The sequence below is a fragment of the Varanus komodoensis genome, unplaced genomic scaffold (genome assembly GCF_004798865.1).
Source record: "Varanus komodoensis strain SLA01 unplaced genomic scaffold, ASM479886v1 scaffold32, whole genome shotgun sequence".
Lineage (NCBI taxonomy): Eukaryota > Metazoa > Chordata > Lepidosauria > Squamata > Varanidae > Varanus > Varanus komodoensis.
In genome coordinates this window covers 12,464,831-12,488,449 of record NW_025335798.1, presented here as the reverse complement: position 1 = coordinate 12,488,449, position 23,619 = coordinate 12,464,831, and the positions used below count along the sequence as shown (strand labels likewise).

Genomic DNA, 23,619 nt, shown 5'->3' with positions numbered 1-23,619 from the left:
CTCCCATGCCCCCGTTCCCTCAGGGCCCTTCGTCTTCGTGCGACCCTCAGACCCCCGCCCCTTCCTTTCCTGCTCGTTCGCCTCACGATTATTCCTGGGCCATCTTCCCTCCCGTTCCTTTCAGGGAAGGGCGAGAAGCACACTCATTCTGGTGCCGGGTTCGGATTCTGCGGGCGCTTTCCCAAGCTGCACCGCGACGACGGCGGCAGCAGCAGCGGCGGCGGCGCTCTCTGGCTCGGCCCGTCGCTGTCACCGCCAGGAGAAGACTGAGGCGGCTGCGCTTTTCCGACCGGCCTGCCGCCCGCCCGCCTGCCGCCGCCGCTGCTTGCAGGAAGGAGTCGTTGCTGTTGCAGCTGCCGCCGCCGCCGCCGCCGCCGCCGCCGCCATCATGGTGCCCGGGGCAGGAGCCGGAGCCGAGGCCTGGGGGCTCTGAGCCCCCCGTTACCTTCCCCTTTCCTCACCCATCGTCGTCACAGCGCTGCCGCCGCCCTTCTCTCCGCAGCTTTGGGCCGCCGGTAAGGATCCACCACCGGAGGAATTGATTGAGGGAGGCGGGCCCGGGCTCAGTCGCTCGCCCTTCTGCTGCTGCTGGGGCCTCGTCGCCTGAGCCCTGTGGCATACAAGGGTGTGCGAGGTGGTGGGGAGAGGCGCCTTGGGCCTGGGGATGTGAAGAATGTAAGGTAAACGGGGCTGCGGGGGACGAATCCGGGTTCCTCCTCCTCTCACCGGCCGCGCTCGCACGGGCCTTCAACTGCTCGAGAGAAGGCGAGTCGGGAACCCGGCTGTGGGCAGCAGCAGCGCAGCCAGGCAAGCAGGCCTCGCTGGAACTCTTCAGCCCTTTCCAGCTTGCTCCTCCGAGCCTTCGTAGGTCGAGGAGCTCAAGGCAAGACAAGATAGGCAAACAAAGGAAGAGGCCATGGGGCGAGCAAGCAGTGCTTCCTACCCCACCTTTCTTCTTCTTTGGCAAAGGTGGCCTCTTTTTTAAAAAAATAAAAGAAACGGGCTGGGGGGGAGCCTGGCAGACAAAGGAACTTGTAGGGTTGACCGATTTACTGAAATGCAGATTCCTAAACCTTTGGTCCAGAGTGATTTCTTTCCCTGCTTCTGTCTCTTTCTTGCCAATTTTATAACCTTGGGTATTAAGAGAGGCACACGGACAACCCTTCAAATATTTGACACTGGGACAATCATGACTTCAAAGAGTGACCCCTACCATAAGCCCCTTGAACTACCTGACCCTGGAATTGACAGCTGGATCAGAAGTGCCAGCCCCAACTCTAGTTGCTTCCTGTTTTATCAAAGGAGCTCCTAGGATTCTTGAAGTGAGGCTGATAAATAGAAGAGACAAAGGGATTGACAGATCCATACAACAGGCATCTGCAGCCACCTAACATGCATCCATCTACAAGCAGTTCTAATGTTCCAAACACTGTATTTTGATAAAGGGTCCTGCAGCACTTTCCTCTTCTATTTTCAAACCTGTTGCCTTAAGTCACATAGAGACCAAGAGGCCTTGAAGCAGAAGACCCTGACAACAGATATGTAGAAGTAAAGCTGTCTGACTTTTTCCAGTTTACCAGACGGCTTCAATCTGCATAGGAATAATTGTCAGAAACAGATTAAAGTTACAAGCTTATGCACATTTACAGGATAGTAAATTCCATTAATCACAACAGAATGTACTTTTGAGTAAAGATGACTAGAATCAGGCTGCAAAAAATGCATCACTTCCCCAGACCCTGAGTAATTTTAATCCCCCAACAGCATGCACTAGAATATATTTCTTTTTCAGGCATTGAATTGTGGAACTGAGTAATGCATATACCAGTTGAGGCCATCCACTTCCCGCCTTTGCTATTTAAATGCTTATATATTCTGGGTTACTCTCCTCTACAAAAAGAATTGTGTGGTTCTTTCATTTGTACTTTGATTGGCCCTGTACACATAGCACCATATATGCAGCAATCTTATACAGACTTGCCTTGTATTGAACTCAGTAGACCTGCGCAGGACTGCACAGCTAGTCTTTGATAAATTGCATGTATGTATTTATAGCTATCTATTAAAGTAAGCAACTTTACTTACTATTAAAGCAAGCCATGAGGAGAGCATGCCTAAAGTAGACCACAATAGGGTATTTAGTGACAATACCCTGACAATATTTATCATGAATTGTCATTTAGTGACAATATTTATCATGAATAAAGTAGAACCTGGAGTGAATCCTAGATCAAGGTAGCCACTGGAACTTACCTATGTAGCTATCTTCCAGCTAAACATTGTTGAACCATGACACATGTTTAAGAAACCTACCACTTAGGAACTCTTCTGGCATAATGTTGCTTCCCCAGGAGTCCATTTGAAATTACTTCAGTAGAGGAATACAAGCATAAGATATTAAATTGCAATTGTTCATCCATATGAATTTTGGAAAAATGTTTGTTGGCAATAATGTGTGGTTATTTGTGTATTACTGCAATAACTGTATCTTTATTTTTGACTGTGGTGATGTCAGATCTGTGACTGGACTAAATATCATGATCAAATTCGTTTTCCATTCCTACCTTCAATCTGGTTACTGTCCGTATATGCAATATATTGGAGTTTGTAGAAGACATGATCATAAGACTTGTGAGAAATCCATGCTCTTCATTTGCAAGCTAAAAATTCAAATGGAATTTCACTTCTACATATAAGAATTTCCTAAAATGTGGAATATGTTTTTAGTGTCAACTAAAAATATGTTTTCAGTAGCAACTGGAGCTGAAATAAGTAAATGCAAAAGATAATTCATTTTGAGATACATTTTGTGAGGCCCTTTTGTGCGGTGACTTAACTAGAATGTTGGGATCCATTTCTAGAGTGCAAGAAAATGCATACCATTCTTTTTTAACATGAGCCTGTAAAAAAACCTCCAACCCTATAGATATTTCAGGTTATAGGATCTTTCCATTGATTATTTTTGTTATATAATTATACTTCCTTGGGCATTAAAGTTTGAAAGAGGCTTCTCTTCTATAATTGCATAGTAGGTTTGGGTTTTTAGTCTTAGTTTGCAGTTGTGTTTGCATGCTAAATAGATTTTGAAATACCAGATGATTTGGTGAAAAAACTTGCTTTATTTTCAGCATACAATGTTTAGAATATTAATTTTCTCATAGTTATAAACTTGGGTTATGATTTTACAGAGTTATCCACAAATTAGTTTCCTTGGATTTCAGTAGAACTGGCAGATGTGTGACTTAGTGGAATAGTAGTCTTGATATTTACCTACCTTTTCATAAGGATTTGTTCAGGTTGGAACATCTGTGAAAAATCTGTAAAAGATGAATGGATGATGGACTTCTTCCTGAAGTGGCTCCTGATCCAACAGAAGCTGCCATTTGCAGAGCAAAGTGGGCATAGGAGAGTTTTCACTGATATCTTCTTATCCCAGAGTCAGCTCCCATGCTACTCTCAAGGGTCTGCCAGTCCTCTAGAACAGATTTGTATGGGGAAATGGTGAAATGCACTTCTACCTATAGGAGCATTCAGTGATTTGTACTCAGGAACTTAACATCCATGCTGATTTATATTGAGGGTATTATGTCTTCCACAATGGGGGAGGAAGGCTTTTAGCTATATATGATGGCATTTCTAAAATAGAAAGCAACTTATATTTTTGCATAAATTCAATGCACTAATTCTAGAATTGCACAGAGTAGAACCCTGACACCTGGATCTATGGGTAAAAGGGGCAATACTTAAGTATGGTGAAACATTTTCTAGTGCTTTAATTTTACATGGAATTTTTTCAATTTCATAAGTTCTTTAGTAATACTGAATATATGCCAGTTGTAAATTCAGTACTAGGCAGGTCTGGCAGTTTAAAAGTTGTAATTAATGCTTTCCATTTGACAATCACTAACATGCATGTGAGAAAATATGTATGTGACATTGAAATACATATATGTTGTAGCGTGAAATGGAACTAAGTAGGGATAGCAAAATTGAAGTATCAACAATAACAGTGGAAGAGAGCTGGACTCTGTTAAAATAGATCTACACAGTTCTTCAGGTTGCTGAAAAATTTTAGTGCAAACTTTCCAGCTTGATGCCTTTCAACTATGTCAGACCACAACTTCCAGCAACCGGAATCAGCATGGCTGGAATGCTGGGAGTAGTAGTCCAACACACCTGGAGGGCACCACACTGGGGAAAGCTGAATTAATGTGTCAGTGTTTTTGCTAATGTTTTTGCATTTAAGCAGCGTCAGGCATGTGCATGCTATTGTCTTTACATTTTTACAAGTGTTCTAGTTAACACTTCTATATAATACGATAATACAATTCTTTAATTCCCTCAAACATTTCAGGACAAATACTGGTGGTACATTGGGCCCAAAATGAGGTACTTTTAAAGAGTTGTTTACTAAAGACAAGTAAAATAAACATGCTACATTACATCTTTTCAGAGTAGGTTGTCTTAGCCTAGTGCCCTCCAGATTTTTACTACAACTCTCATAATCCCCAAACAGTGACTATGCTGAGTGGGGCTGGTGGGATTTGTAGTACAAACAAGGTACATCTGGGGAATCAGAACAGTTTTTCTGATACGAAAGGGCTCTGCCCAGATTAACCTAATTCATATTGCTTTTTTCCTGGAAATATTTTAATTCAATTTTCCCAGAAAACTCAAATAATTGGAAAGGAGATGGATTTCTGTTGATTCCCCCACCACCTCCAATTCCCTGTGAATCCCAGTAACACATCCTATAAGCTGGTGGACTGGCTTGCAGGAGGAAGGAGGAATCAGTAAAAAAAAAAAAAAAATTCTGCCCTGTCCCCTTCCTCCAGTATGGGCCTGCTGCTGGATCACAACCCCCTTTAACAACAGAAAGAGCCCATCTGTTGAAGAAGAAACACTTTTAAAGTTATATTTAATTGATTAGAAGAAATATTAGGTAGTTGTTTAATTACTACTAGGTTTCATAAGTTGAGGTTGTGCTGAGAGTGCTTATGTAAATAGTTTGCATATCATTTTGATTTCATTGGTCTGACTGATGATAAATTATATAATGATAAAGGGCATCCTTACAGTTGTAAACAAGCTCTTATAATTTAACAGTGTGGATACTGCTTAATAGGGAATTCAGTATAAATACTGAGATTCTTTTGTTTCCTGTTTTCATATTTCACCAGTTGAAACAAATCTTGGGTGCTTGAGAAGATCCAAAGAAGTAGAAAACCAGACTCACAGATATATAGAGATTCTTCTAAATGTAATTGTTTGATATCATCCAGATACCATTCAAGTGACAGATATTTTCTTTCTTTTTAATTCTTTCTTAAATTAGCTATTATAAAGCTGATCTAATCATTAAAAATCAACAGTCAGCAAGGGCTAAAAGTGAACTAATATTCAGACTATTATTTAAAGAGCATGTATAAGTGCTTTCAGTAAAGAAAGGACAGGGTCCCTCAACTGAGAAACAATATATATAATCATAAGAATGTCATAGAATGTAGAACAGTATCTATCAACTGGTGTAATGAGAAATAGTTATGAAATGGAATTCTGACACAGTTATTTTGTATGACCCAAGATAAAATTATATATGCTTTGAGATAGTCATGTCGGCAACACTTCTCTTAAAATCGTAGTCTTGGTGGTATTTGGTTGGAAGTTGCTTGGTCAGCTCAATCTGAAGAGATTAATAGGGACAAATAGTGCCTAAATTTATCTCTGTCATTCCTCCATCAATTTCCAGCTAATTCAAGAAAATATGTTGATTCATCCATACATTTTCTTTCAATTTGCAATATATTTTTCATTATAAGAACATTGTGTATTTATATGAGTCATTGGGACAGATCTACTTCAGTCTGACTTTAGGCCTAGTTTTGGAATAGAAACTGCTTTGGTTGTCCTGTGGAAGGACTTGAACTAAAAGAGGGGAGGGCTTGGATTTTTCAGTATCACCAATCATTTTCATAGCAGCCTTCTGGATAGACTCTCTTAGTTTTGCTGTGGGTGTTCTGTATTGCAGTAGTTCTGCTCTGACTGCACGGTCAATTCTAGAAGGTAGGGCTAGCTGATTATTGATCTGCTTTCTGGCAATTATGCTACAGGACTCTATCCTTCAACATCTACATGAAGCCACTGGAAGAGATTATATGGCAGTGTGGACAGAGGTGTCACCAATATATGGCTGACACCCATATCTACCTCTTCTTTAATACATAAAAGTGAAACTTGGGCAGCATAAAGAAGTTAATTAGAACCAATAAGCTGATGCTCAATATAGACAAGATGGAGATAGTGGTTGTGGTTGGTTCATCTGACTGGCTGAGTGGTTTTTATCCTGTTGTAGAGCAAATTAGGTATGCATTTTAGGGTTACTTTTGGATCCACCACTGTCCCTAGACGCACAGGTAACTTTGATGACTTCGAATACCTTTAATCAGGTAAGGCTGATATATCGCCTATGATCCTACCTGGACAGAAATAGCTTGGTGACAGTTATTCATGCTCTGGCAACCTCCCATTTGGATTATTTCAATATTGTGTATGAGGGACTATGTTTCATATTTCAACTAATTCAGGACACTGTGCTTAGATTTTTCATGTGGATTGGTCAATGATTTGCCTGTATATACTTTGCCATTCGCCCTAGCTGCTGGTCCATATCCAGTTTAAAGTGTTGCTTTTAGAGGGCCTTTCCAGTAGTAGTGCCCTGTCAGTGAAATGCCTGCCTAAGAGAAGCTCATTTGGCACCTACATTATGTTCCTTTCTTGTGCCAGCTGAAAAGCTTGCCTTTTACTTATTATCACATTGCACTTATATCCCGCTTTTCTTCTCCTTGCAGGGAACCCAAGGCAGCTTATAAGTTTCTCTTCATCTCCGCTTTATCCTCACAGCAACAACCCTGTGAGGATAAAGTTAGGCTGAGAATGAACAAGTGACCCATCCTCATCAGTGCACTCCATGGTTGAGCAGGGACTAGAACCCAGATCTCCTGAGTACTCCTAACCACTATACCACATTGGCTACTTAGATTCTTGGTTACTTTTCTTTTAACTTCTCATTACCTTATGACAACCATTCTGTGAATAATCATGTACCCGCTACACATATTCAGCCTTCTATGTGTACTCATATTTGGGTGAGGGGCCATGCATTGGCAGGAAATATACATGTAGAAGGTTTGAGGTTCAATCCCAGCATCTCCAGGGAAAACTAGAAAAAATCCTGTCTGAACCCTCGAAAGCTGCTACCAGTTAGTGTCAACAATACTGGCTGGATAAGCCAATGGTATAACTCATTATACAGTAGCTTCCTATGTTCCTAAGATTGGGGATCTCCTTCTGGACTGATTCAAGATGGCTTTAGTTATTGAAGAAATCGGAAAATGAACTGGTACTTCATGTTAAAACTTGGTAAAATGTATAAAATAATAACTTGTAAAATGTATAAAATGATTAGTCAACCATCTGAAGAAATGCTGCTTATTCAAAGATGCTGGTCAAAGATCCATGATGAAGTTATGCCTTATTTCCTTCTGAAATACACACAATTTCTAATTACTTAAGAATTTACCCCCTTTTTAATTTTAGGTAGATACAAAAATAGGATGAAATGTTCAGTTAGTGTAACATCAAGTAATTCATATTTATCAAATGCCATCATAGTATATTTAAGTAACTGTCCATCTTTTCCACTATGTCAGAAAAATTAGGAATCAGTAATGTGGGAAAAAAACCTTCAGAGTCCTTTGACTTTGAGGAATACAAATTTAACAAATAAATTGAGGCACATAATTGACTAACTTAATTCAACAAGCTTCCTTTGGTGCTATGGTATATGGGTGTGTTTGGAAGATTTTATTTAAAAGATACAGTACACAAAACAGATGAAGAATTTGGTTGAGCTAGAAGATAAATATCTGATGAAAGGAAATCCAAATTTCCAAGAAATAGGAAATCCAAATTTCCATGAAATTGGAAATCCAAATTTCCAAGAAATCCAAATTTAAAGAAAAAATTCTTTGGATTCCAATTCATATTTTAGCCATTTTTCATTGCTCAAGGCAACCCAGCTTCCTAATCATTGCTTACCTGCTTTATAAGTATTGTACAGAACTTTTATATAAAAGACCAAATACACAAATAGTAACTGTGTGGGAGAAACCTAGTTATCCTCAAAATAGCACATGAGCGTTCACAGAAATTATTATACTCTAGAACAGCCATAGATAAACACTATTCTCAAACATCTACTCCATCTGTAGTCTTTTGGCTCTAATCCAGCAGAGAAAGTCATATAAAATATATAAACTTACAATGTTTTCCTCTCTTTGCATCATTTGCACTGTTACCTCAGATAGAAAGAAAATACCTCCACCCCAAGACATTGCCATCTTGCAGCTCTGCACAATAAATCTCAAGAAATTTACAAAAGTAAAAACCAGCATACAAGCGGAAAGCCTCAGTAGGACCTTGGTCCTCATCCCATAAGCGCTGTAGCTTTCAGGATTGGTTCCTACACAAGTACCTGTGTGAAACTTTAGCTCCTTTAGTGTCTTGCTGCTGATGCTCTTATAGCCTTCTGTGCTAAAAGTTTCCTATGGTTATGGTATTACATGATATTATTAGGACTGTCAGTGAGATTCTTGTTTCTGCATTTATTTGTGGGCACATAATCAATTGATTATGGTCAAATATTTCATGAAACCAAAAATGCCTTTGGGTAGGCCATAGCCTAATGTTCTATTGCACTGTGTTGTTATTGGGTAGCAAAGGAAGGGTTTTCTTGTCTTCCAGTACTGCAGAAATAGTGTTCCCCCTCTCACTTAGCAATGGGAATCTCCTGTCTTGCATTCAGTTTTATGAAAGCCATTTTAAATCAGTAGGAAAAGGAGGAAAATAATTTTAGAATGAGAGTAATAACACTAGAAAGATGAAGAACATAGAAAATGCCATGTTGGATCAGACCAAAGGTCCATTTAGTCCAGTACTCCATACACATGGCAAACCAGCTGCTCACTTCAAGCAGGATGGGTGCAAGACCTCCACCCTCCCAATCTCCTCAGCAACTGGTGCATGCTAGCATGCCACCTTTGGTAAAGGAGGTAGCACATAGACAGCAAGACTAGCACCCACTGATAGCCTCCTTCTCCATGAATCCTCCCAGTCCCCTTTTAAACCAATCCAAATTAGTGCCTATCACTACTTTCCATGGCAGCAGATTCCATAGTTTATCTATATGTTGTGTGAAGAACTTCCTTTTATCCGTCCTAAACCTCTCACCAATGAGTTTCATGGGATGACTCTTGGTTCTCGGGTAATGAGACGGGGAGGGAATCTCCTTCACCACTTCTTCAATGCCATGCATTATTTTAAATACCTCTATCATGCCTCTCCTTACTTTTTTCTAAGTTAAATAGTCCCAGTTGTAGCTGCTTCTCATAGGGGAGCTGTTCTGGTTCCTTGATCATTTTTATAGCTCTTCTTTGTACTTTTTCCAAATCAGTAATTGGAAATATTGGAAATAATTTCCAGGTAAGATGACCAGAACTGAACACAATATTCTAAATGTGGTTATACCAAAGATTTGTATAGGACAAGTAAGATCTTGGCAGATCTATTTTCTATTCCATTCCTAATTATGCCTAGCATGGAGTTTGCCTTCTTCACATTAACTGTGGACTAAGCCAACATTTTAATTGATCTGCCCACCACTACTCCAAGATCCGCTTCTTGCTCAAAAACTGCTAGCTGAGATCCCATCATCCTATACTTGTAGTTACTTGCATTACTTTACATTTGCTTGCATTGAATTACATTGCCATTCTGATACCCATTTCTAGATTCGGAGAGATCCCTTTGGAGCTCCTCACAATCCCTTTTGGTTTTAACTACCCTAAATAGTTTAGTATCATCACCAAACTTGCCCATTTCACTGCTTACTCCTAATTTCAGATTATTTATGAATAGGTTGAAAAGCACTGGACCTAACACCTTTCCTGGGGAGGATTCCAGAGATGGTGCTTGTCAATCAGCTTCAGGTACTCTTGGATGAAAATGATTATCTAGATCCATTTCAATTAGGGTTCAAGCCTGGCTTTGGCATGGATACAGTCTTGGTCACCCTGTGCCAGGAGCAGGACAGGGGAGTGGGGCCCTGTTGATATTGCTGGACCTCTCAGCAGCTTTCAATGCCATCAGCCATGGTATTCTTCCAGAGCAGATGGGTGAGTTGGGAGTGGGCTGGCAGTGCATTGCAGTAGTTCAGCTTCTTAGAGAGCTACCTCCAGAAGGTGGTGCTTGGAGAATATTGTTCAGCTCCATGGATTCTCCGGTATGGAGTTCCTCGGGGGTCAGTTCTGTCCCCCATGCTATTCAACATCTACATGAAAACACTTGAGTGGGGTCATCTGGAGGTTTGGAGTGTGTTGGCATCAGTATGCTGATGACACACAGCTCTATGTCTCCTTTTAGTCATCTGCAAGTGGGGCTGTAAATGTGCTAAACTGGTGTCTGGGTATGATAATGGACTAACTGAAACGCCAAGCAAGACTGAGATACAATGGGTGTTCCTTTGACTGGATGGCAGGTGCACAACCTGTTCTAAATGGGGTCATACTCCCTCTGAAGGAGCAGATTCATAGTTTGGACATGCACCTTGATCCATCTTTGTCACTCGAGGCTCAGGTGGCATCTGTGACTCAGAGTGCCTTCTACCAGCTTTGACTGGCAGCCCAGGTATGCCCTTACCTGGACAGGGAAAACTTCACTTCAGTAATCTATGCTCTGGTAATGTCTGAATTAGCTGACTGCAATGCACTGTATGTGGGGCTACCCTTGAAGATGTTTCAAAAGCTGCAACTGGTGCAGAATGTGGCAGGCAAATTAAGAATTGGGACCCAGACATCCAAACATAATAAGACTAGTTCTGTCACACCTGAATTCCAGTCCCAATTCAAGCAGCTGGTCATAACCAATAAAACCCTACATGGCTTAGGACTACAGTGCCTGTCGGAGTCCCTCTCCCAATCTACCCAGGCACTACACTTAGCTGCTGGGAGAGGTCATCTGGAGGTTTGGGCTGAAGTGTCATTAGTATACTGATGACATTCAGCACTGCCTCCTATTTTCATCCAATCCAGGTAAGGCAGTGATGGTTCTTAACTAGTGCCTGAGCTCAATAGTGGATTGGTTGAGGGCCAGTAAGCTGAAGCTCAATCCAGACAAGATGGAGATACTGTTGGTGGGACAGCTGTCTGTCCAAATGGGGAATTTTCAGGCTTTCCTGGAAGGGGTTGTGTTCCCCTAAAGGACAAGGGTTTGCAGCCTTGGAGTACTCCTAGATCCTGAGTTGTCACTTGTTTTTCAGGTGCAGTTGGTAGGCAGAGCACTTTCTACCAGCTTAGCCCTACTTGGATAAGTGGAGTCTTGCTATGGTTATTCATGTACTGGTAACCTTGTGCTTGGATTACTATAATGCGCTCTGTGTGGGGCTGCCTTTGAAAATGATCTGGACACTGTATCTAGCTCAGAATGGAGCAGTGCACCCACTAATGACTGTTTTTTGTGAACGTATTACACCAGCCCTGCACAAGCTACATTGGCTGCCAGTTGCCTTCCAAGCAAAATTCAAAGTGCTTATCATAACATACAAAGGCTTGGGGTCAGGACATCTGAGGGAACGCCTATTCCCATATGTCCCAACTCGATCACTGAGTTATTCACCTGAGGCCCTTCTCCTAATCCCTCCCTACAATGAAGCAAGGGGAGAGATAGCTAGGACCAGGGCCTTTTCTGCAATAGTGCTTCACTTGCGGAACATCCTTTATTGGGGATTCACCAGGTGTTCTCTTTTTTAGTTCAGGTGCCAATTGAAAACATTTTTTTCTTGCAAATACTATGGTAAGTGGGTTGGTTTTATAATAGTTCATAATATTGATTTTAGGTTACTACTGCCTTGTTAGAATTTTAGTCAACAGATAATTTTATTTATTATTATTGTTTTAGTTTGGTGGTTTAAATAGTTTTATTATTAAGTGAATGTCTGATTTTATTTTTTACTATTTTAATGATTTTTATTTTTATTGATTTTTTATTTTTTATTTTTATATGGAATTGTTTTAATTGTTTTTACCATATGTACTGTAAGTCACCCAGAGCGCTACGGGTGTGGCACAAAAATGAAGTAAATAAATTAAATAAATAAGCTCTGAGGCCTTCCGCCAAGAGCCAAATCCTTGAGAGGCTCAAAGGGTGGCATCTAAGGGGAGGGCTTTTTCTGTGGTGGCCCTCCATCTTTGGGCACCAAATTTAATAATTTAAATCCACCACAGCCTGTCGGGCACCAAATTTAATAATACAGAACACTGTGGGACTTCCCTGGAGAAATCTCTCCACTGGGAGAAACTGCCATTTATTCCCACTCTCTGTCTTCTGTTTTTTAATCAGTTAGTGATCCATAAGAGGAATCCCCCCCCCCCGCCCGATTGCATGACTGCTAAGTTTGCTTAGGGGCCTATTGGTGAGGGACTTTATCAAAAGCCTTTTTGAAGCCCAAATAAACAATGTCTACTGGATCGTCCCTGTCTTTGTGCTTATTGACACTCTCAAAGAACTCCGATAGGTTAGTGAGACAGGACTTCCCCTTGTGGAAGCCATGTCAGTTCTTTTTCAGCAGGGCTTGTTGCTCTATGTGCTTACAGATTCTACCTTTAATAATGCTTTCAAGCAATTTACCCAGAACAGATGTTAAGTTAACTGGCCTGTTATTTCCCAGATCCCCTTGGATCCCTTTTTAAAAATTGGTGTTACATTGGCCATTCTTCTGTCCTCTGGTACAAAGGCTGATTGTAGAGACATATTAAATCATTTGGTAAGAAGATCAGCAATTTCATGTTTGAGTTCTTTGAGAACTCTAGGATGCAAACCATCTGGACTGGGTGATCTGCTGACTTTCTGTTTGACAGTAAGGTTGAGAATTTCATCTTTTGTCACTATTATCTTCCTTAATTCCTCAGATTCTCCTCCAGAATGCATAAGCTCAGGGACAATTATCTGCTGTACATTCTCTCCTGTGAAGACTGATGAAAAAAATAATTCAGCCCATCTGCAATCTCCTCATCCCCCCCCCCCCCCGTGTTCCTTTAATTCCATCATTGTCCAGTGGTCCAACTGCTTCTTTAGATTTTTTTTCTTATTATATATTTAAAGATTTTTTTATTGTTGTTGAGATCCAGTTGTTATTGAGAGCCAGTGCAGTGTCGTGGTTAGAATGTTGGACTGGGACCAGTGAGATCTGGGTTCAACTTGCCACCTGCCCATGAAGCCCATTGGGTGACTTTGGGCCACCCACAGACTCCCAGCCCAACCTGATCATGGGTTGTTCTTGTGAGGATAAAATAAATCTATGTAAGCCACCTTGGGTTCTTTACAAGAGGAGAAAATGGCAGGATATAAATGCAAGATGCTGATACTAATGATAGAAATATTGCAGATTCAGAAAATGTAGAATCCCAGTCTCTATATGGTAGCTTTGGTATTGTGAATCTATTGCTCAAGTCTGAATGGTTGAATCCAAATTTCAAAGATGCTAAACTTTCTGGACAGTGGAGATTTGTTGCATAGACCCTCTCTCTCCTCTTTCCATCCTGAAAAACCCAATGCACAGTGTTGCTGTGATATAAAGTATATTTTCTCCGGTCATTGAGCAATAATGCCAGTGGTTACTAGTTCTTTGGCACAGTGCAACTCTAGTTCCTTGGCAACACTGGGTCTTGTATTTTGCTTCCTGCACAGTGTAGAGATCAAGCTGCTAGAAGTATCAGTACTCCCATTCTCTGTTTGGTGGTTTCACTTTAAATTTTTGTTGCTTAGTTTAATTGTAATGGAACATAGCATATTAGCTCTGAAACGGAGATCAGATCGCTCATTGTACTCCTTCATGTGCTGTTGCAATTTTTAAAAAGTGCCCTCTTAACTATGCCCATCTGCCAAGTTGAAACCAGAGGGCACGTGGACAGGTTATTTCAGTGTGCTCCAAAACTGTTGAAAATTCCTTCCTTCGAGGCTTGCAAGATTTTAAGCCAGAATATTTCCCTCAAGTGCTATAAGACTCTGCTTGGAATGTATGGAGAAATATTTTATATAGTGGCTTTTACATTTAGTGGTAATTTTCTCTTATTACTTTTAATGAAAATATAAGAAGAGCCATGCTGGATCAGGCCAAGGGTCCACCTAGTCTAGCATTCTGTTCATACAGTGCCTTTAGCAAATCCACTAGACTTTTATGAATACAGTAGTTCCTTCCCAGTCTTATTTCCCAGTCACGGATGTGTACGAGCATAGTGCCTCTGATACTGCAGATAGCATGTATCTATCAGGACCACTTCATGAATTTGTCTATTCCACTTTTAAAGCCATCCAAATTAGCGGCCATCACTGCAACTTACAGCACAGGACATGTTACTAAAACTGTGTGTTGGCATGAACTTTCTCTTCTGTCCTGAATTTTCCATCCTATCAGCTTCATGGCATGATCTTAGGTCCTGACATTACAAGAGAGGGATGAAAATCCCATTTCTATTATTTCCTTTTCCAGCTGCAGTGCACAGAACTATACGCAGTATTCCAAGCCTTGCAGCACTGTACATATAAGGGCAGAAGATTTCCCTCCGATTCCTTTCCTAATTGTGCCCAACATGAAATTTGCATTTTTCACAGCAATTGCAGACCATGCTGATATTTTCATTTCTTGGTTATTCCTTTTTGTCCCAATTTGCATCATAATACATTTGTTTACATTGGCCACACTTGCCATTTTGATCCTTATTTTTCCAGTTTGGAGAGGTCCTTCTGGAGTTTCTCACAATCCCTTTTTGTTTTAACTACCTGAAAAAATTGGTGTCATGAGCAACTCAACCACCTCATTACTAATTTTTAATTCCAGATAATTTAAGGTTAAGTTTAAAAGCACTGGTGTACATATCTTTGTGGGATCCCACTCTTTATATCACTCCATTGTGCAAATTTACTATTTCTTCCTGCTCTCTGATTTCTGTTCTTTAACTGTTTATCAGCCCATAAGGCTTCTCCTCTTATTCCATGAGAGCTAAGTTTGCTGAGGTGTGGAATTTTATCAAAAATCATTTAAAAATCCCAAGATTTTGAAAGGTGGGCTAGAAGTGGAAATAAATTATGAATGGTTATTTATAAATATATTCATACAGTGGTTTTTAGCTGTGTACCATGCTATTAAATTTGGTCAAAGCAAGGATGAAGAACCTGTGATGTTGTTGGACTCCTGCTCCCACCAGCCCCAGGCAGCATGGTTTTTAGGGATCTTCTTGTTTCCTCTCAGGCTTCTGCTATATCATAGCCTACCTCATTCAAGAGAGGCTTTCAGATGGAAGAGTGAGAAGTCACTGATTGGACTAGTTCTTGCGCCAATCTTTTATGGGTTACTTAACCCCTGATAAGCTGTGGTGCATGCTGACCACATTTCGAATATGTATTCTGCAACTGAGGTATCCCTATGTCATCTAAACCTGACCATCAGGGCTTATGCAAGGGTTAAACAGCTCTCACCTTGTTTAACCCTTACATGATCCCTAATGACCAGATTCACACAAAATGACCCTTAATTCATAGTTGCATATTCAAATTGTGTCGTATGGCTTAAATCACCCAGAGCAAGCCCTTGTGTATCATCCAGTTTCGATCTTTTCAAACTACCTTCTACTGGCACAACTTTGAATGCAGACCAATAACATTTATGCTTGCTTTATGATAAATTATTATGTTCATAAATACCATACAGTAGTTATGTATTTGTTTTTAATCAGAGGATGTGTTCAGAAGCTAGTGACAGAAATAATTTAAAATATGCACTTCTGTGATAGATAAATTATTTAATTGAATTCTATTTAGCTTTTCTCTGCTTTCAATATATTTATACACTGAAGCCGCTTCTACAGAAAACCTCAAAAATTTCTGATTTTTTACTTTATGTAAAAATTGAAAGCAATATAGACTCATCATCCCACTCGTACTATAGAAATGGTGGCCTGATTTATGAAGAAGTTTGTTCTGAACATTTTTGGCTTAATGATCAGCAATTAAAATAAAGTTACCGTTTTAACTGATATTCTTAAAAATTAGGAATAATCAGAAATGTCAAATGGAAGGCTTTATAGCTTGAAATTATAAGTTACTGATTGTGATCTGCACAATATAGAAAGCAAGCATACCTATATTAATTGCACTTTCTAAAAAGTATTTTTTAATAAATATCACATCAATTTATGGTTCAGCCAGAACTAATGTCATAATGAGAGATGTGATACTTACCTTCTAGTCCTGGATATTTTAATTGCCTGCCATAAATAGCCTTGTTTTTTAAAAATTTAACCAGATTTCACTTTTGTAAGAAAGGATTCTTTCATCTTTTCAGATTGCGTATTTGTATGAAATATCAATTCTGCCCAGTACTTTCTGTTTTCTTTTGTCAAAGTGGGTATGCTATTCTATTGCTAAAATCAAAGTTACCTTAAATTAATATGGGAAGCTTATAACATTTTACTGTCAAAACACTCAGATTTCTCTAACTTTGACTTAGCTGTGGTTGTTTTTATATTTTTCTTATGCAATCAGAAACCATTGTGAAAATCATGTGAGACACATTGCAGCTTTCACTATATGTTAAAGTATATCAGAGTGGCAGAGCTGGAAACTATGTAAACACATGGATGAACTTACAGGCAGCTGCTTGAATACTTCAGCAAGGCCAGAAAGAAATTGTTCTACTCTTGCTTATGGAAGTCGTCTTACCTGATTTGAGGGATCTAACTTTTCTCTCAGCACCACAGCCCACATGTTTCAGCACGCTCTCTTGAACCTCAGGTGGGGAGTGTCAGCATTGGCAGGGCTGCTGGGGAAAGGAGAGGAAGGGTAGTCAGCCTCTTCCAGAGACCTCCCCCCACCTCTCTCAGATCACACTTGCATGCATGTGTGTATGAGAGAAAGGTGGGGCCAACCAAGATTTAAGGAATTTGTGTGGTAAATATATGTAAATACATGTATTTTATAAAATGATAAAATAGGATTACTCAAGGAAGTTGAATATAGTTTTGAGAACTAGGAAAAAAAACTGCTCTAAAGAGTCTTAGATAGATTGTGCCAGAGAGCATATTAACTTACCAGAGCTAGTACAGGGTGTATTATATCAAATATTCTGTCAAGGGTCAGTTTGTTTTGGAAACACTTTCTTTTATAGATAAAATCCAGTTTCTGCCTGACTTAGTACAGAATCCAGTTATTTTTGATGTTCCAGATAAATATTGGAATAATTTGCATTCAGCTTAACTTTCAGCTTCTATATACAATTCGGGACCTTACAAGCAAAGTATTTTTTAAAGAATTTCTAACTAAGGGTTATAATCTTGCCTTCTCTCCTTGCCATCTAGACCTGAGATTTGCAAGAGCACGTTTCTCTCATTTTTATAAAATGAGTAGGAGACACAACAATGAGAAGAGTCTTCTTTGCAGATTTTAAGACACAAGTTGATTGGTATAAGGAGACTCATTCATTCATTGATTTATTGATTTATTTCTGCTTTACCTCACCGCCAAAGTTCTTTATTTGAGTGCCAAGTCATTTAAAGCTTTATAGGTAAGCACCTGTGCCTTATTGAGCCTGGGAGCAGATCAGCAACCAGTGCAACATCCTTTGGACTTCCCCTACCTGTTAATATTACCTATATTCTGCACAAGTTGAATTTTGTGCATCATTTTCAATGAAAGTGTCATGTACTACACATAGAATTCCAATCAAGAGAGAAGACAAATCCTACCAACCTACAAGGAACAGTTGTAGCTGACAAATTAGGCAAAGCTGGTAAAAGACACTCAATATTACTGAACCCGCCTGGATGCAGGAGTTCCCCAAAGGTTCCCTTGAAAGGGAGTGTGACCTTATCTAGAATAGGCTGCACATCCAGTTACCAAACATGAGAACCACCTATTCTCTCCATCTTCTCAGGATTTAGTTCAATGGCTCTTATCCAGCTGTGACTAAGTTGAATCAGTATTTTCATGGCCATTGCCTGACTTGGATGGCAAAGAGAAATAGAGTTGCGTGTCACTAGGGTATTGATGGCACCTCATTTCCAATGCCCTAGTGTCTCACCAGCTGGCTTCATATACATATTTAAAGCTTTGAGGGCTAATATGGAACCTTGCAGTACCTCACAGTAAATGCCACAGAGTTTAGCAGATTCCCCCATGCTGTTTTTGCAACCAGATAGCAGTGAAAGCATGGTGCTCCTTGAACCAATCTGCAGAGCTGGTCTAGCAGGACACCATAGTCTTTGGTAGCAAAAGTCACTGAGACATCTAGGAGAATTTACAGGCTTGCAAGAGAGTAGGATTCTTCAGGGTGCTGAATCTGATGCTCTGAGGAGTCCTCAGTGTGAGGCATTAGACTGGGCCTGGTGGCAATGACAGCAGCAACAGGGGGAGAGATGATCTGCTGCCTTGCAGATTTGCTACTTGAAGTGAGATATTAACTCATGGGAGGACTAGGCCTGTTAGCTATTTCCTCTCTGCAGTTCCTTGGTCTTTCTGGCTAATCTTGGCCTCCCATAGCATTCTATGGCTCCTTTAAATACAAGTGGTTACAGCTATCTCCAGAGACTATTTCTCCACTGTTGCTGGACTTCTCACTGCTCTTCACAGTGTGCTAGTTGACCAGGGCACATTATCCAGACTTTGGGTCAGGAAACTCTTTCATTGAGTTTAACTGTATCATTTTAATTTTAGATACACTTTCAGAAAAGCCCTTGCTAGACTGATGAAGCTATTTTATCTGTCATTGCTTGCCTGTGGAGATGGAAGAGAGAACATAGGTGGGCATGGGAATTAATGTTTTTCTTGTAATGAAAGCTTTGCAGTCAGAGTTCCCTGCAGTTAATTGTTTAAAATTGTTGTGAATTGCCCAGAGAGCTTTGACTATTGGGTGGTATAAAAAGTAATAAAAATAAAGTGAAATCAGTGGCCTGGTTTGAACAGTCACCTCAGTTTAAACAAACTTGCTAGCTTGTTTAAGCTGTGGCATTCGCTGGTATGTGCTGATTCCTTGTTGCCTACTTATTTTACAGGGTTCAGGTTGTAATGTCATCTGAATCTGGACTGTGTGGTCTAGTTGAGGGAAACAGTTATCAAATAATCCATGGCCTCTGGTTCAGTTATTTGAAGGTTGCTTCCACTTCAAGCAAGCTGTAGTACCTTGGCTTAGTTGAAAAGACAAATCATCCATGGGCAGGTAATTAGGCAAGTGGTCACCGGCACACATCACAGTGGTAGTGCAATCTGGGTCAATAGGTGAAATTCAGGATCTGTGTACATTCCAGTAACCTTACTGTCTGCTTTATTTCTTTGTGCGCTGCCTATGTGTCTGTCTCCAAAGCTCCCCTGCCTTTGCATTTTCTTCCTGTAGAAAGCACGTTACTCTTGTGTCTTTATTCCTAAGCCATCTGTGAGATGGCTTTAGGTATCATTCTACAATTCTTGTCATTTGTTCCTCAGTTTTCTGCCATATACTATTTCCCTTTGTACACATGTGGATGTTTCCAGATGGATGGCTCCAAGTATTACCAATCAGAAGGCATGGTGCAGCTCTTCTGCCTTTCCTTCCTTAACAGATTTTCTGTGGTAAGAAATAAGACTAAAGGAGTGATGACAAAACATGGGTGGATCACAAATACTAGATTGTATCATCTGGAGAAACCATGAATGGGACTGGATAATTCTGCCATAAAAATCTCATCCTTTGCCCAGATGTCTGAGTCCAAATGAAATCGCTATTCTTCCTATGTTGGAAATTCTGATCAGTGCTATTCAGGCAACAAAACTCCCACAATCCAGCATGCCATTATATACAGTATGTGGATTTGTTTGGAGTGCTGGCTTCTATTGTAAGCCTGTATTTGTTAGCTCCTGATTTGAGCAAAAAACTAAAAAGATTTCCTGCTTAGACTGTTTGATTGATTAGGATAGCCTGCACTTTATGTGTTCCCAATGTAAAGTTGAATGGTTTGGAACTTTTCCAGTCATTTAGTGGTATAGCTTGAGTTCTGTGGGGGGAAGGGAAGGAGGAACAGAGGTGCTGCTCACATTTTTAAAGTTTTTAAAAACCCATTCTAACTCGTGTTACTTTGCCTTACACATTTTGCACAAAATAATACCAACTCAGGCATAATTTCAAAACAAGTTCAATTAAAAAAATCAATTTTGAATAATATGATAATATGAAATACTTGATTTTAGGCCATAGTGGCTAAGTTTTGTATTGAACATTTCAGCACATATCAGTTTGGATCCTCAGTTCCCATAAATGCAACTCTGCTTATGGCACACTTCTGCAGTTACATGCTGGAAGTTGTAAGCCCTTTTTCGATCAAATCATGCACATGATCGTACCTTAAGTCAGTAAAGCCCAAGTGTGCGTGTAAATTCAACAACAACAACAACCAGAATTCAAAGGACTGCAATATTAATTATATGCACCTCAGAGAGTTTTCTATTTGTTTCTCAAATAGTGGGTTCCCTCTTCTGAAACTGCATACAAAACATTTTTAAAATTTATTTTTATTGTAAGTTTTCAAACAAAATTGCAAAAAGGAGAATATGCTACCTACACTCGAATATATAAATGATACATAATGTTCAGCAAAGACAGAACAAATAACCATCCATTAAGAATGCTGTCTATATGCCATCAATTCACATGTTGAAAGCATTGTTAGGTTCATAATCAATTGCATTATAGGAGGTGCACATTTATCCTTCCAATATTAATATTAGTAGTAATATTAGTCTTTTAGCTGTCAAACTGTCAACTGCATGTAAAACACATAGGGCTTAGATTAAGATGGCTATACTTAGATCCCACTGAAATCAGTTTGAAAAGATAGTCATGACTTCAGTGGCAATTAGATGCAACTCAGTCTGGAGTCAAGGCTTACCATAAGATATAAACTTTCTGTCAACAGAAGCAGATTTTAAATGGGTAAAACAGCAAGTTACCGTGTAAATATCCAGTCATGTGGATTTTCCAGAAATGTTTAATTAGAAATCTTTCCAATACACAGTTGTGTTTGTATAAGAAAAGTTGCATAGGAAAGTTTTCAGTTTGCATTGCAAAATGTTCTGATGCTCTAGAATCATGTATTTGATTTTACTCACATTTGGTAAACAACAAAGCTTTAAAAATGTATCCCATGTTAGTTTTTTGTCTAAAACATCTCAAGTATTTGACCTAAAGTATCCAATAAAAATTATATTAATTTGATTTAAATATTATATTTTGTAGAAATGTTTATGATATTTCTAGATTTCCCTCTGATTATTTACATTCAATGGTAAAACTCACAGAGTTACTAAAAACCTGTTGATACTATTAAATTATTTTAGCAATTGATTTAGAAATATGCATGATATGTTGACAACCACTTTTAATTCAAATTTGGGACACTTTCAGTTGCTCTGCCAGTATTTCTTTGTTCCATTTCAGTTTCAAATAAGGACATATATGCAGTTTTCATGGCTCTGTAGATCTCTGTCCAAAAAGAAACCTTGAAAGAACCCCCCCGCCGCCGCCCCCGGTCTTATAACAAACAGCTGTCAAAAGAAAATGCTTGCAAAAATAGGGTGGAATATAAATGACCTTTTTATGGAGTACCTAGAGCCTAGGGGAGGTGTAGAAAAAGTGGAAGGGATAAGAACAGTCAGAACAATACTTTAAAAAATTAGAGGACCATAACTCTGAAAGGAAGACATTCTCATTATCCCCTTTCAGTGCTCCATATTTTGGTCCTTTGGAAGTAAACACCTGTAAAGGACCATAGGATTAAAAAATGAAGCTGCTCACATTTTTAAAGGGGAAGGAGTTAGTGACAGAACACCAACTGAGAATACTTAGAGCCACTGTGACTGGCAGTGACATGGGCAATATCACCAAGAAAGGCAAGGAGGTTTTGCTTTTCTTGCCAAGTGGCTACCGGCACTGCAAAATGGTATCATTCTCCCATGTTCAGATGACAACCAATCTATCATGGGTTTAAAACCCCCAACAACACGCCATGGGTTGTCAGGGTATCTTGTTGCCCCAGAACAAGCCAGCCTGCTGTTATTAGTCTGAGTTTGAACAGCATAACAGTTTACTGTGGCTATGATAAGTTGCTATGTCATGCAGACCTAGTCTGAGATATATATTTGTTTTCTGACATACTTCCTACAAATAATCACCCAAAAAACATTAATTACAAATTAGAAACCATCGGGCTTGCCCAATATTGTCTTTGCAGGTAGCATACAATTTTCATATGATGAACATAGGAAATGGAAAATTTTCCATTAAAAAGCATTCGAAAAAATTTTGCCTGACATCGCTCCACACCTCTAATGCTGTGTCCTGTATTCAAAATACTTATATTCAGAGTTTTGTAATTATACTATTTTGTTACAAATGTAATTTCATATGTAATCAGTACTTGATTAGGAAGTAGCCTAATATTGTTACAGTTCTGTCAGTCATTGTGACTTGAGCTTGTCTCTGTCAATATCTCATTATAGCTTTAAAATATTCTGCTTAGGTTACTAATTCTGTTTTGTTGTTGTAGGTTACTGCACTTAAGAATGAACATTGAAGATAAGCTGGGAGGGTTGTTTCTTAAATGCAGTGGCATAGAACAAATGCAGTCATCCAGGGATATAGTTGGAATGGGTGCTGCATCTGACCAGTCAGCAGTTTCTGTGGAACGGCAAGAAGCAGTTCTTCAAGATCGGACTATGGCACACCAAGAAATTCTTTCTGCAGATGAAGTGTTACAAGAAAGTGAGCTTCGACAGCAAGAAATGATCCCACACGATGAACTCATGGTCCATGAAGAGACGGTAAAAAATGATGATGAGATGGAAGGTCAAGACAGACTTCCTCAAGGGCTTCAGTATGCAGTCAGTGTCCCTGTAAGCATTTTCTTTAGCAAGTTTTGCACTCACAGTAGAACTAAAAAAATCCTCTTAAAATGTGTTCTTTTAATATCTATATCTACCTGTGTCTGGAGTAATTAAAATAAATAGTTCCTTTGGGGAGCTCAATTGAAGCATGCACATGCATGCTCACACATGTGTTCTCCCTTCCTCCCTCTTTATACAGATACATATAATTCCCATAGTTTGTTTTTTCTTTGTTTGCATGTCTTAGAAGTTAATCAGAGATTGATTGAAAATGTAAGCCAAGAACAGACCCCATTGAAAATTTTTCAATTTATGCCTACCTTAGTAATGGTAGTAGGTTGCAGTTAACAAGGGAAGCAAGAAAGCTACATAAAAATAAAGGCAGCTTTTAGGATAGCTGTCTTAAACTATCTTTCTCATAATCTTGATCATCCTTATGGCATTACATTATCTGCTGGTCACTAAGAAACGTTTTCTCATGTCTTGCCATGTATTTGTACACTTTGAAATGCATATATCGTATAAACATTTCACTTTTCATTTTGAGTGGCTCTACAGTGGCTGCACATTCATCCTGCACAGTGACCATATGATATTGCTGCT

The 23,619-nt window shown here is 39.5% G+C and overlaps 1 protein-coding gene across 5 annotated transcripts in view; it reads left to right on the top strand.

Annotated features, from left to right (window-relative positions):
- The first annotated feature begins 262 nt into the window (after window positions 1–262).
- Window positions 263–23,619, top strand: part of ZNF148 (zinc finger protein 148) — a 54,463-nt gene continuing 31,106 nt past the window's right edge. For 3 of the 5 annotated variants that reach the window (XM_044438174.1, XM_044438175.1, XM_044438171.1), the window contains exons 1-2: window positions 263–515; window positions 22,680–23,025. In XM_044438174.1, coding sequence (XP_044294109.1) covers window positions 22,696–23,025 — 330 coding nt within the window. In that variant the 5' untranslated portion in view covers window positions 263–515; window positions 22,680–22,695. Of the gene's footprint in view, window positions 516–9,975; window positions 10,047–19,674; window positions 19,711–22,679; window positions 23,026–23,619 lie in introns of those variants that run through there. The other 2 variants (XM_044438172.1, XM_044438173.1) reach the window with 2 other exon arrangements.